The sequence below is a fragment of the Paramisgurnus dabryanus genome, chromosome 21 (genome assembly GCF_030506205.2).
Source record: "Paramisgurnus dabryanus chromosome 21, PD_genome_1.1, whole genome shotgun sequence".
NCBI lineage: Eukaryota > Metazoa > Chordata > Actinopteri > Cypriniformes > Cobitidae > Paramisgurnus > Paramisgurnus dabryanus.
Window position 1 is genome coordinate 27,407,137 of NC_133357.1, and position 15,042 is coordinate 27,422,178.

General features: G+C 37.2%; 1 protein-coding gene across 3 annotated transcripts in view; it reads left to right on the plus strand.

Annotated features, from left to right (window-relative positions):
• hdac7a (histone deacetylase 7a) overlaps positions 1-15,042 on the plus strand; it is a 73,591-nt gene that overhangs the window by 37,919 nt on the left and 20,630 nt on the right. For all 3 annotated transcript variants that reach the window (XM_065286467.2, XM_073813039.1, XM_065286468.2), the window contains 11 exons: positions 3,255-3,433; positions 4,098-4,182; positions 7,538-7,658; positions 7,739-7,839; positions 8,965-9,087; positions 9,225-9,334; positions 12,390-12,491; positions 12,595-12,757; positions 13,386-13,564; positions 14,006-14,188; positions 14,826-15,042. In XM_065286467.2, the coding sequence (XP_065142539.1) occupies positions 3,255-3,433; positions 4,098-4,182; positions 7,538-7,658; positions 7,739-7,839; positions 8,965-9,087; positions 9,225-9,334; positions 12,390-12,491; positions 12,595-12,757; positions 13,386-13,564; positions 14,006-14,188; positions 14,826-15,042 (1,563 nt within the window). The remainder of the gene's footprint in view (positions 1-3,254; positions 3,434-4,097; positions 4,183-7,537; positions 7,659-7,738; positions 7,840-8,964; positions 9,088-9,224; positions 9,335-12,389; positions 12,492-12,594; positions 12,758-13,385; positions 13,565-14,005; positions 14,189-14,825) is intronic.

The window sequence follows — 15,042 nt, forward strand, 5'->3', positions numbered from 1 at the left end:
CAAATCTTCTGAATTATTAATATTAGTGGCCGCAGTTAATTCTTGAGTAATGTACTTCAAACTCTTGCACATGTGTAACACCAACCACATTACCCTTACATTCAATTCAATTTTATTTATATAGCACTTTTCACAATTGGCAATTGTTTCAAAGCAGCTTTACATTAATAGAAGCAGGGAAAAACACAGAAAAATCGACAGATAGCATAACATAATACAGATAGCATAAGCAGCTGAATTTGCTACGGCTATGAATCAACATTATAAGCGAGCGTATTACTAATGTAACGTATAGAAGAGGGTGCTAAGTTAAACCAATGAAGGCTGACTCCGCGGGTTGAAAAACCCACTAGGAAAAAAAAACCCAGACTTTTTTAGCCGGGGAAAAAAGTCCTAGGAGGAAAAAACCCTTGGGAGATATATATATATACTGTATGTAAACAAGTAAGGAGATTAAACGGGTTCTGCCAGTGGTCGCTGGTCAGGCATCAGCTGGGCATCACGTTGAAGGACGGCTAGTAAATCAGGGATGTTACGACCTTCACATTTACCGGAACTGGGTCTGTTTGTCTCATTGTCCTCGGGATCGAGGACGATACAGGGAGAGAGAAACAAAATCCTATTAGCGTAGGGGCCGTTCACATGTAATGCAAGTGTCACACAGTGATGTGGTTTAAGTCAGCTCGGTTCCAGACAGGCTAACTATTGCGGCATAAGTATATTACCCATAGTTGAGGATTTAGCAAATTTGTGGGCCCAGGGCAAATCTATGTATGGGGCCCCCATCTGATCTTTAAAACAGAAACAGAAACTTGTTTGACTAAGGCCAGAAGCCCCACTATCATTGTTAATACTAACGTACAGTGGCAAATGGTTCTGTATGACATACTATTCTTAAGACCATGGGAAAACGCCAAAATCGCAACCCGACCATATGTGCCAAATTAAGACTCAACCGTCTACTAATTCAAAGTTTCAACATATTTCTTAAGAATATTAATAAAATTGACCATGCTTTGACGTGTTAATGATAATAAGGTTTTAATTTATTACATGTGTGCCGGTGGTGTCAGATAGTTATATTATTGTGCTTTAATAAATAATACCACCTATAGCGGTCACAATGAGTGCTGGAGGCACGGAAACATTCAGGAGAGGTGGCCAGTCGTCACAGTAATATATGATACTGAATAATGGCTATGTACACTATGATATTTACATTCGAAGACTTTTACAGAAGTGCACTATTCAGACACTTCCATCATGATAATGTCACACATGATAAAGATGGTATTTTTTGTAAAGATATTCTCAAGCATGCCATTGCTCAATATTGTCAGATTAACCTCTGGGATTTTTAGTTGTTTTCCTTGAGCGGGTCACCATAGAGGTCCATTCTCAGAATGCTGCGTAATGGATACAGCGAATGTTCTGTTATCAGGAAGGGAATGCTGAGGAAAAATGTTGGAGTAATGTCATGTAACACATTAGACACGTCTCCGGGTGGGAATATGGTAGACGTCAAGCGTACAGAGTAGTAAGTAATAACCTAAAACATGTCTGGCATGCAGGGCTGCGGTGCCAAGATGTTCCTCCTCTCCATTTCAGGACCTTAAAATGGGGCAGAGGAGATCCTGGATTGTGTCAGAACATGTCGGGACATCCCTCCATACGTTAACGACTCAAGCTGGGTCACTTTTGGGCATTCTTAACATCGTTCCTGATTCGCTTTATTCATTTCATTTCATTGATCGCACATCTTCACCTTGTGGTCTCGTTTTTACCTTGGTTTCCTCTTGCATAATACATCGGCTCAGCCGGCGGTACACATTGTTCTTCGGTTGGTCTTTATGAAGTCACCCATGACTCATTTTCCACACTGCTGATTGGTGTGCTGTAAAAAGATCTTTTTGTGTCAGAGTAACGGTGACAAAGCAGTCACAATACACAGGAATACAAAAGTAAGTGTGCTTTGGGGCGTCAAAAGGGCGTGAGTCATGAGTTCTGAAGCAACAAGTTTCTGAGAAACGGTCATTTTTGGAGGCTACAAGAGTGGAGAAAAGAAGCGATGTGAGCAGACGTGTTAATTTTAGTCGGGCTTTACCCGGGCGATTTTCCAGCTCTACATCACTGATATCGTTGCTAATCCACATACAGAACAACATGCACATCACAGTTGTGTTTCAGATTTTTTTCCATTCTGCTCTGTATGAAAGGCTTGTTGTACGGGTGAGGCAGTCCTTCCCATTGAGTCACTGCTACTATGCAAATATTCTTACAGCAGCATGCAAAAGTGATGGAAATGAGCCCATCTTTATATCACAGTGGAATGTGCCGGAAGGGAAGAACTGGAATATGCGCTCTTTCTCTCTCTCTCTCTTTCTTTTAAACAGACATGGGCTGGTATCAACTGTTTATTTGTGAAGTCCAGACTAAAGTCTCATATTCTAATAATGAAATTTTACTCATTGATTTAATTCAATCTTTGATACCATCTTACTCTAAATATTAAAGGGGACATTTCACAACACTTTTCTAAGTTTTAAAATAAATCTTTGGTGTCCCCAGAGTATGCATGCGAAGTTTTAGCTCAAAATACCACATATTTTAGTTTATTATAGCTTGTTAAAATTGTCACTTTGTAGGTGTGAGCAAAAATGTGCCGCTTGTGTCCTTTAAAATGCAAATGAGCTGATCTCTGCACTAAATGGCAGTGCCGTGGTTGGATAGTGCAGGTTAAGGGGTGGTATTATTAGAATAATATCCCCTTCTGACATCACAAGGGGAGCCAAATTTCAATGACCTGTTTTTTCACATGCTTGCAGAGAATGGTTTACCAAAACTAAGTTACTGGGTTGATCGTTTTTACATTTTCTACGTTGATAGAAGCACTTGGGACCCAATTATTGCACGTAAACATGGAAAAAGTCAGATTTTCATAATATGACCCCTTTAAAGATGTCAAGATTATTTTGTCACAGAAATGTTTCTTCCATTATTTAGGATGATATTAAGTAGAAAACTGTAAATTACAAAGCAATGTTTCCACAGGAATTAAGACTCTGCAAGGAACATTTCATGTTTTATCCCAAATTTAAGTGCATTCTGCTGAAATTAAACAAAGACTATTTTAGGATAAAAGTTGTTTACTATGTAATGAATCATATGATGGTTTCTACATCCTAATGGTTGTAAAAATGTAACCCTGACATGATTTAAGTCAAAATAACTGAGTTGATTTTCTCTCTGCACAGAATCCTCGCTGTTGTCTCGCGTGGGCTCCGCCCCCATGGACCTGCGCGTAGGTGAGCGTCTGGTTCGTCCAGGTTCGGACACAGCCTTCCTGTCTCCTCTTCATCCTCCTCTGCTGCTCAGTCCCTTCAATACCCAACACTGTTCCCAGTACAGTCAGCCGCAGATGCAGCGTATACAGGTACATGAGCCATTTAAAGTGAGATTACATGTCAGGACAGCTAAAGTATCCTGCAGTGTAAAATAAATGATATTGTTTAATATTAAAATCATTTTATCCATATAAACCCATTTGAATTATTACATTCAATCACTAACATCAGATTTAACATAAGAAATGTTTGTTTTTACTTTAAGTATTTGCTCATAGCATTTTCCTTTTGAAAAGCAACTTACAGGTTATGCTTGCTTGATGTTGATGTGCACTAAACACACAAACACATCACATGTGAGTTATAGTACATGCTTTCCAAATTACGTGTTACTGTCCATACCAGTGCAGACACAAAAGACACAAAGCAAACATGCTCGCATTCCTCACAAGCTTTTCCAAACACCTAGAGCCATTACGACATCTGAAACACAGAGCGCACACGTACATGGAGAAAGGCGTCTTATCAGATACTGTATGTTTGTGTTTATTTTAACAATGTCTTTTATAAAAGGGTTTCTTTTGTAATGTGTAACACCTAAGTTTATTGCATCTTTCTTGTTGAAATGTTATCTGATGTTTACAGACAAATAATATGACACTTGAAATGGAAGATGATATTTTTGTGTTATGTACACTTAGCAAACCTGGTAGTATTGATATGAATCATTCTGAATGAGTTCTTATGTTGCAGTTTAACATGGAGCAGCATTTACGAGATCAGGAGCAAGCCAAACAACAGTTACAACAACTTAAACACAAGGACAAAAGCCAACAGAGTGAGTTCAACATCATCACGTAGAAACTTCCTAAAACACTGATTGTTTTAAATATATATTTCTTTTTTAATAAAATGCATTAAAAGCAAAACACGTCACCCCCCAAAAAACGGCATCTGTTTCTTAATTAGTCAATACGATGTCAGTAAGGCCTTGTACACACTGCAATCTTTCGGGAGGGACAACCACTTTTAAGACTGAATTGTGATGATTGACACAGAGGTAACCATAGCAACGTTCTGCCATCTTGCATGGTTATCACTAACAGCTTTGACCAAAATAATAATACACTGTTATGTTTTGCAAAAACCTCCGGGTTGGCGTTGTGTGTTGTACGCATTTATGAGGCTGCTCCACAAAGTGCTGTCTCGCAGTGTTGCCAGGTCCTCATCTTTTTTGTACCATTGTGACGCTTAACCATTTATGGCTTTTGGCTCATGAAACGATTAGGTTTTTGGTATTATTAAAGTGTGAAGGTGCTGGTCACAACATTTTGATCTTTGAGGTAAAGCATTTGGATTTATTATACATTTTTTGTCGTTTGCTTTTTTCATGCAAGATCTGGCAACATTTATAAGCAAACGCTTGTAACAGAAGACTTTTTCCCCTTCTAGGCATTTATTTTTTTAGACGAGAGATCTGTCATGTCAGTGATACATGTTTAAACACTTCATCAACAACTAGTTGTTCAGTTTAGTTATGTAAACGCTATGCAGAGTTTCTTTTTAATGCGGTTGTCACTGCCTGCATTTATTCGGTTGTTGAATGCGGTTGTCAGTCCCGTAAATGACTAAAGTGTGTGTGTACAGAACAAGATTAAGCACTAAAAGGTGAAGTGACAACTTAATTTATATGCAGTTTTTATGAGGCATAAGTTGATTGTGTTTTCTGACATTGAAGTGTGCACTGTGCAGCAAACACAATTTTTTTTAAACATTAAAGTACAGTGTGCTTACGCTTTCTTTAATAAAAGCTCTTCTCTGAAACACGGACACGGGTGCCTCCGGAAATAACGCTGAGAGTAAAAACAAAACCTTGTGGTTAAAAACATATGGGCGGAGTTTCTATTAAAGTGCATGGGAAACCCGTTGTTCTATAAAGGGGATGTGTTGTCATTTTACCACTTATGGTCTGTCGCTTACAGCAGTTACAGACTGTGTGCTTCAATCGAAAACATGTAATAGAGTTGTATTGTAGTTACTACTTCTATTGTCTGGAGTAGATAGACATGATGATGCAGCAGTACTTTCAGTATTTGTGTGCAGAAAAATTAAAAAGAATAGTTGCTTTTATTTTATATATGAGAATCCTGATCCATCACAAATATCATAGTAAACATCACAGATATGATGTTTGAAATTATATAATTATGTCATGATCTGAATTCTATTCCCGTCAGATTTGCCCAGTTTGCTATTTTAATAACCTAAGTTTGCATAAAGCAGAGTATAAATGACGTAGACTAATTTTTAGTAATTTAATTTCATCTTAAAAGCACATTTCTGCTACAAATGCTACTGTTGATACAGTAAGAGGTCTGCAGGTGCCACGCAAGCATCTCTCATTTGACCATCAAGTTTTTTTTATCAGTTTTGATGCTAAATCGAGCTGTAAAAGTACTTTCAGTGAGGTAAAATTACATGCTTTGTGCAAACAGCAACCATGTCAATATTGACTGTGTTGGTCAGCGGCTGTATGACGCAACTGCCCCGTAATGACTGCTCAGGATGAAGAGGGAGGCACTGAGTCAACATACAGTTTCCTTCTTCTGACCTCACAACAACCTCATGATCAAAACAATACAATTATGATCATATATATATATCAGGGCCACACCCTTTAAAATGCTGCGGTAAAAAAAATCAAAATTATATTTAAAATGATTAATAATGAATTAAAGAGGAAAGCATATATAAAAATAGATCAAATATGTTAAAGGGAAATTCCACCTTTTTTGAAAATCTGCTAATTTTCCAGCTCCCCTAGAGTTCAACATTTGATTTTTACAGTTTTGGAATCCATTCAGCTGATCTCTGGGTCTGGCGCTACCACTTTTAGCATAGCTTAGCACAATCCATTGAATCTGATTAGACCATTAGCATCACGCTAAAAAAATAACCAAAGAGTTTCGATATTTTTCTTATTTAAAACTTGACACTTCTGTAGTTACATCGTGTACTAAGACCAATGGAAATGTAATAGTTGTGATTTTCTAGGCAGATATGGCTAGGACTATACTCTCATTTTGGCGTTATAATAAAGGGCTGTTTCTCAATTCCAAGAACGGAGTTGCGTTCTCGCGAAGATTGGTATTGCCAGGCGACCTTGTAAGAACGAACTCAGAAGGTCACGAGAACACAGAACGCACCTGTGAGAATTGAGATGTGTGCGATCTTCCTGTTGATCACCTGACCTCCACAGATTTCAGCGCGCAAGTCTGCACTCGATGCATCCTCAATATCAAGAACACATCCGGGTATTTTCACGCATCCTCTGTTGCCTTCCTGAGAATTGGAATTGAACTTCGCCGGTTAATGATGAGACAGAGCGAGGACACAAGGACGCAAGATCGCTGAAGAACGCATATTGAGAAACAGCCAAGGATTTTGCTGATGTAACATGGCGGCTGTAGCATAGTGATATCACGCACTGGCCAAAATAGTCCCCTTAGTTACTTTCAGTAGCAGGGGACTATTTTTATGCGCTGCGTAATATCACAACGCCAGCTGCAGTCATGTTACGGCAGCAAAGTCTTTGATTATTACGCTAGAATGAGATTATAGTCTTAACCATATCTGCCTAGAAAATCACAACTTTTATTTTTCCGTCGGTCTTAGTACATGATGTAACTACAGAAGAGTCAAGTTTCAAATAGGAAAAATATAAAAACTCTTTGGTTATTTTTTTAGCACGATGCTAATGGTCTAATCAGATTCAATGGATTATGCTAAGCTATGCTAAAAGTGGTAGCGCCAGGAGATCAGCTGAGTGGATTCCAAAACGGTAAAAATCAAATGTTTAACTCAAGGGAACCTGGAAAATGAGTATATTTTCAAAAAAAAGTGGAATGTCCATTTAACTCAAAAAGTGTACTGTTACTACAGCTTGATTTCAAATAGTTATTTGTTTTTTATTGTGCAACAGCATTGATGGATTGAGTGATGATTTATTGTTTATTAGTTTTAGTTGTGGAGTCCACAAAGCAATACAAGAAAAAATAACCCAATACCAATACATAAAATAAGAACAAAAATACACTCAATTAAAATAAAATATTTACATTTTATTCAAAATTTGTTTTAGCCAATCAAGTGATTGTTGTGAACTGATTGGCTGCTTGTGTTTTGATTGACAGGTGCTGTGGCCAGTGCAGTAGTGAAGCAGAAGCTTGCAGAAGTGATTCTGAAGAAACAGAAGCAAGCGGTGCTGGACCGAACAAACTCCAATCCTCTGAGTCCCCCGTCCGTCCCTTACCGGTCAGAACGTGCACTCAACGCTGACCCAAAAATGTCTGCGAGCGCCACAGAGAGATTTATTCATGTTTGTATTCTTACAGGGAGTTGGTTCCAGATCCCAGTGCTACCCTACAGCCGCTTCTGTCCTCCCCAAAACCATCTGTCAGTGAAGGAGCGGACGAGCCTCCGCTGAGACGAGCCAGTATGTTTTTAAGATTTCCAGACACACTTAGTCTTTCTCTCTCTTTTTCACCTGAGATGGGTGTGTGTATTATTTACAGATGCGCTGTATGGATTCATTCCAGCTGTTCTGCTTCATTCAAACACACACTCCTTATGTGTCGCTCTGCCTCGAGCAGCACAGCTTTAACAAAACCTTACGTAACCTCACACACCTTTCACCCGATCCAGCCGGATTACTGCTTATTATGTAATAAATATAATAACAAAGAACCGATGACCAATAGCTCGCATCCTCCCTGCAACACTTGTTATTGAATTAAACTTTTTTTACATTTGAGTTACGACACAAATGATACATTAAATTGTGTAACTTAAGATATGCTGTAAACAATTGGACAATTCTGTTCTCATTGTAACTGGACGACAAACTCTTACGCAGTTATATCACTTTATAATGTATGTTTTGACATATATGACTGAAGACAGTAGTTTCAGGACAAGAAAAATGTTTAATTTAAGTTTCTATACACATGACCTCCTCTCCACTTCATATAGTTTAGTACAGTCTGTCACTATCACTTGGTACTTTGATTTAACATTGTTACCTTAAAAATTAACCCAAACCAAATTTATCACAAATCAATGATGGTCATGGATGAGTAAATCCAGAAGTAAATCCAGAAGAATAGAGCTGTCAAACACAGAGGAACTACACGCTACAGTTAACTTCCAATAGTGTGCAAAACTGCATGTATATTATTTTTAAACAGCTAGTCTGTCATAAGTAATCTCAAATTTTAAATAAACTGGTCTATGAAATGTGTCTATTAGCAATACATGGACACCAATTGAAGATAAATTACTGAGGAGAGTTTTTATTGAAAGATTTTTAGATGACGCTGTGCATTATAAAGTAAAGACCACACTGACTGATCTCAAAATAAAAGTTTATAATAATATACTCCAATAAAAACTGATTTGACCTTTGAAATTGTCATAAATTTGCAGACAAACACAATGGTAGATATATATAAAAAAACAATGAGCACAAATCTTTTAATTAGATTTATTAGAAATGTAGTTTTTTTGTGTTGTTGTGCGTGTTGCATGTTTTTTTTTAAGAGATTGTTTCTTCCTCTTCCAGCTTCAGAGCCAAACCTGAAGGTGAAGCATAAGTTAAAAAAGCACCTGAACACCCGCAAGAGCCCGCTGACCCGCAAAGAGAGCGCGCCGCCTACCGTTAAACATCGAGTACCTGACACACTGGGTAACCAACATCTTCTCACGTAGATCTGACAACTATCCATGCATATTGATATTGGTTTAGCGTGACCACAGAATGAATGACTGAGTGAGTTTAATACATACATTGATGTGCTGGTAAGATTTTCAATTCTCTTTCAGATTCATCTCCCAGCAGCAGCAGTACTCCAGTATCCGGCTGCAGCTCTCCAAATGACAGTCTGCCCAATGAGAATGGAGCGCTGCCCTCTAGTGCCAGCCTGTCACATGAGGTAACAGTCCTCATTTATATTATACACTGTATAAAAGGTCTGTTCAGTGGCTATTATTGTGCTATCAAAATTGGTGTGACCATCACTGGAATTGGTATTAAACGCATGACAGTTGACTGAAGGAAATGAATTGATTATGAACTGATAGTCGGGTCATGCAGTGAAAAGAGAGATTGGTTTATATCTTTTTAAGACAAATAAGTTTTTGTCGAGGTTATGATCGGCACACAGAGGCATGATGGGATTGAATGTTCTTCCGGTGGGGGTTGTTTGTTGAGAAAGCGGAGCTCGAGAGAGTTTGTTTCAGGAGCGCTCCGCACCGCACTGACATATAATGACATGTTTTAAACAAAGACACTGGAGAAGAACAGCTGCAGGCAGCTGTCTGGATACCCAATCTCTTCATCCATCTCCTCAGCGCTTCATTACTCTGTGCTTCTTCATTTTAAGTCTTGCATAAATGCACGGCACTTCGATGGGTCACACGCAGGACCCTTGGCCGCTCTCACGCAACAGCCGAGCACTCAGGGACATTTAATGACTAACAAGATTGTTAGAGATCTTATTATCTTATATATATATCTTAGAGTTATATTTATTTATATTTGAAGAGTTAACTCCGTTTTTAAAATTTTTGTCAAAACATGTTTATTATTATGTTATTATTTGATGCTACTTAGCTGTATTTTTTTAGTTATGAAAGTTTAAATCAGAACAAACCAACTGCAGTTGAATTTATATTAATTGGAATGCACAACCATAAAACGAGATTTCTAAAAGATTAAAAAAACTGAGTTATCTCGTTTTGAAACGAAACTCTTCATTTGCAGTATGCCATATTCGTGTGTTTTTATTCGTGTGTTAAAAAACTTTTTATCAAGTTTTTTATTAACTTTATATTAAGAAAATTTTAATTAATGGTCCCTTAACTCATTAAGCCATTTTTAAAAAAGTTGCCCGTCAGCATTTTTTTGTGATTCTCACAAAAGTTTCACAAAATGCATTCTTCTAAAAATATATAAACATACAAATATATCAAATGAAGGAACAGACCCTCTGCTTTCAAACAAACAATAAACAAACCAAACAAGGAAAAAAACTTTCATTCAATCTATATTTTTTTTCTCTGCTTATTACACGGCTCTCTGGAATGCTTGATTCTGATTGGTCAGTTGAGACATTTGCAGGTTCGTTCTTTTCAAATAATAACCGCTCCAAAATAATAACACATAGCCGGTACTACTTTTACGAGAAAGATCGCTCCGCGCCAATAAAGATTACTGTTTGTTTGGCGCCATCTTGTGACAAACACTGGACAACCACGACAAGACACAGACAGCTTACTGAGACTGAACTTGACAAAATAGAGCATGACAGCTACGAAGCCAACACACAAAAAAATACAGAATGGGCATTAAAACTTCTGAAAGACTGGCTAAAAGAGAAAAAAATGGAGACAGACAAGTATGAAGCAGAGGATCTTAATAAGGTATTACGATCATTTTATGCATCTGTGCAAAGTTTCGCGGAAGGATAAATAATGTTAATTTAAAACAAATATGCCAATAAAATGTTTCAAATTCATATTCATGTCCAGTTTTTTTTCTTATGTGACAAGTAGCCGTGTAATAAGCGGGATAATGTAGAGTTTCGCTTCGCGTCGGGTCCTGATCACACTGTCGGGGCTTATTTCCCGATAACTACCGGCTGACTCTACATTATCCCTTACTTATAAACTCTTAAATATGTTTATATATATTTTAGCAAAAATCTGAAATAATTGCGTTTTTGTGAAAAATTTTTTGTTAGAGATCAGATTCAGAACGATTATCAAAACATACACAGAGTTTAAAATTTGTAAATAGTTTTTTTTGCTTCAGTTTTTTTTTTATAAATTGGGTAAGTGGATATTTGCTGTACTACAGGCTAACATAAAACCTAATAAATTTTTTTAGCAAAAAGCCAAAATAATTGCATTTTTGTGAACAAATTTTGGTTAGAGATTGGATTCAGAACGATTTTCAAAACATACAGAGTTTAAAATTAGTAAAAAAAAAATTTTGCTTCAGTTTTTTTTATAAAATATGTAAGTGGATATTTGCTGTACTACAGGCTAACATAAAACCTAATAAAATTTGTTTAGAAAAAAGCTGAAATAATTTCCTTTTTATTTAAAAAATTTTGGTTAGAGATCAGATTCAGAACGATTATCAAGACATACACAGAGTTTAAAATTTGTATATATATATTTTTTGCTTCAGTTTTTTTTATAAATTGGGTACGTGGATAATCACGGTATTACAGGCTAACATAAAACCTAATAAAATTTGTTTAGCAAAAGCTGAAATAATAGCATTTTTGTGAACAAATTTTGGTTAGGGATCAGATTCAGAACGATTATCAAAACATACACGGAGTTTAAAATTAGTAAATTATGATTTTTTTGCTTCAGTTTTTTATAAATTGGGTAAGTGGATAATCGCGGTATTACAGATTAACATAAACCTCATCATGAACACTTTTTTAATGCAAATGTTGTTAACTCGTCAATGGCGGGGAAAGAGTTAAAAGCAAAGTTTACCCACAAATAAAAATCCTGTCAGCATTTACTCACCTTCATGTTGTTCTTTGCGTTAGCACCGCAAAAAGTCACGGGTTCGAACCCAGGGAACACGGATACTGATAAAATGTTTATCTTGCAATGCACTATAAGTCGCTTTGGATAGAGCATCTGCCAAATAAATAATTTAAATCTAAATGTTCTACACCTGTATGAGTTTATTTTGTTAAACACAAAATTAGATTTTTTGTTAATGATGGTAAACATACAGTTGACAGCACCCACTGATTTCCATTGTATTTTTTTTATCCTACTATGGATGTCAGTGGGTGCCATCATATTGATCAGTGGTGGTCATCATCAAAACATCTTTAATATGTCATATGAATAACATATTTAAACAAAAACCTCTGAACTATATACATGTCAAAGTACTTCTTTTCTAAAACTTATTTTTTTTTTTTTCATGTTGTCTCTATCTCTGTGTGTGTGTAGGCTCAGAGATTGTTGTTGCAGGATGGATCTTTAGCTCACTTCACAGTGCAAAATCCATCCAGTCTCCCAACAATCACATTAGGACTCCCCGCCAATGCCAAGGTATCATCATGACCATGACAACCCTCTTATCCTCTTACATTAAAAACATATCAGAAGACCTTTACCAAATACTGTCTCTCTCTCTCTCTTTCTATCTTTTTAGACGGAAAGTGACTTGAGTTCACTTAGGCTTGGCCGAGTGCCGATGGTTTCAGGTGGTTCTCCAGTGTTGGTTCCTCTGGGTGTTGAAGAGCAGACAGGACCACTCATGCAACCCGTTCTCATCTTGGAGCCCTCTGGACTTGTACACGCCCCTCTACTGGCCGGTACGAGCACTGCAGCAGTCTGATAATATTATACACAAGCACTATTAGCTTGATCCTAGCGCCACCTCGTGGTAACTACAGACATTATAATCACGACCAGAGTGCCAATGACAAGACATTAACTTTAAACTTCATGTGCCGTAAATATGTTTTGGTACATAAATAATAAAAAGTATATACAGAGTATTATGAAAAAAAAATTATATAGGCACAGTACAATATACACCATACAATTTTACATTACACTTCATAGACTCACTAATGGAATATAAAATGTATTTATATTTTACTTTAAAATTATTGTGTGTTTATAATAAAATGCAGATAATACATGAACACATGAAAGAAAAGACTAGTCTGTCAGATTAACAATTTAAATACATAACTCATTGTATATAATACATATGTTTCCTATTTATAATTCGTGTGTTTAAAATGAGTTCATCGTGATGTTAATATACATTGTTCTATTTAAGTCGTTGTAATCCATTTTATGTGTTTATTTCCTATGTCGTATGATCTTCACTACGTGGCATGATATTTTGATATCTAGCTGGAATGTTATGCTTTCATCTACTTCTGTTTTTATGAAAGTATAATCAGATTAGCCTGTGCTGTTTGTGATCAGTTCCAGGTCTGGGTCCGGTTCCGCTGCAGTTCAGCGCGTCTGGTCCTCATAAACCGTTGAGCCGCACGCGTTCAGAGCCTCTGCCTCAGAGTCCGCGAGCTCTTCATCCTCACCTGCTTCAACAACATCACAGCGCGCAACTACTGGAGAGACTTAAACAACAGACTCACCTTGGCAAGGTGATCATATACTCCCATTCACAAAACTTAAATGACCAATAAACAGAGAGCATCATTATATAAACCATATAACCTTGATGTTTTCTATAGACCAATCGTGAATCGGTATGCAGATGCTATCATGACATCATCACATTAACGATTCCAACTTGAATATTGAATTACACACAAAAAATAGTTTGCACACCTAAGACTGAAAATACTTTGAATGGTGCTTTGTTCAGACAGACAGCAAACATTTCAGTTTTGGCATATCCTACTTGAAACAACTCAAAGTGAACCACAACAAACGGCGTAAAACCTGATTTTCCAAACCAAATTCATATGTGGCTCCAAATCCCATTAAAACCAGATTTTTGGAAGTCTGAACGGTCAGATGATCTGTACTTGATTCACGATTTGAAACTAATTCATCGAGATTTATGTTGTTGTGTCCTGCAGCTCATGTCAAAGTCCAGCGAGAAACCTCGTCTCAGACAAATCCCCTCGGAGGACATGGATTCAGAGGAGGTGGGGCCAACGGTCGGCGACGCCCACCAGAGCAGGTTGAGGGTGGAGTCACAGCGAGAGCTGGAGAGTCAAGAGGATCAAATACACTTACAACACACTCTCATCCTAAACCAGGTTAAACACAAACCACCAATCATGATCATACATATATAAGGGCAGTGGTCATAAAATACATCAATTTAAAATTTAATTAAACGTCAGAAAAATAAGGCTACTAACCAAAAATCACTGTAATTTAATATGTAATTCAAATTTTAAGTTTTACGATGTGTTATGTCATACATTTTCTTTTGGAGACCCGAAGGGATGCACAAGGGGGGCCGCATGCCAAAAAGTTTGAGTACCACTGTATTAAAGTATAGACAGATCCAAATAAATGTTATTATAGATTTAAACTCATTTAAATATAAACTAATACCAAAGATTGATCATCATTATTTAAAGAATACATAGACAAAGTAAGTCTATACTTACAAGTCTTCAGATTCGTGACATTCTCATTTTCATGAATAATATTTTCCTTTCACAGTCAACAAAACAAAATCTATTTCTCATTACTGTAATTACTCTTCAATTTGATTGTAAATGTCATTATTTTCTGACCAGATTACGCAATTAGTATTAAACAACTATTAAAATACCTTGTGTGAACACACTGATTATAAAATTTAAGGCAGATACTATCACAACTTCACAATTTAATGCCATTAGAGAAACATTTCTCCTGAGTTACTTAATTCTTCCTGTGCAGTCACGTCTGTGGGAGACGCAGAAACAACTGCAGCAACTGCGCAGACAGACGGCCCACATGGAGACACTGGCCGTACCCATGATGCTCAGCGGCGCACATCGTCCTCTCTCGCGCACGCAGTCGTCTCCAGCCTCCACCTCGCTAACGCTGCCGGAAAAACCCGTATCCCTCACCACGGCGACAGAGCCAGCGCAAAGCCAACCCCGCTTCACTACGG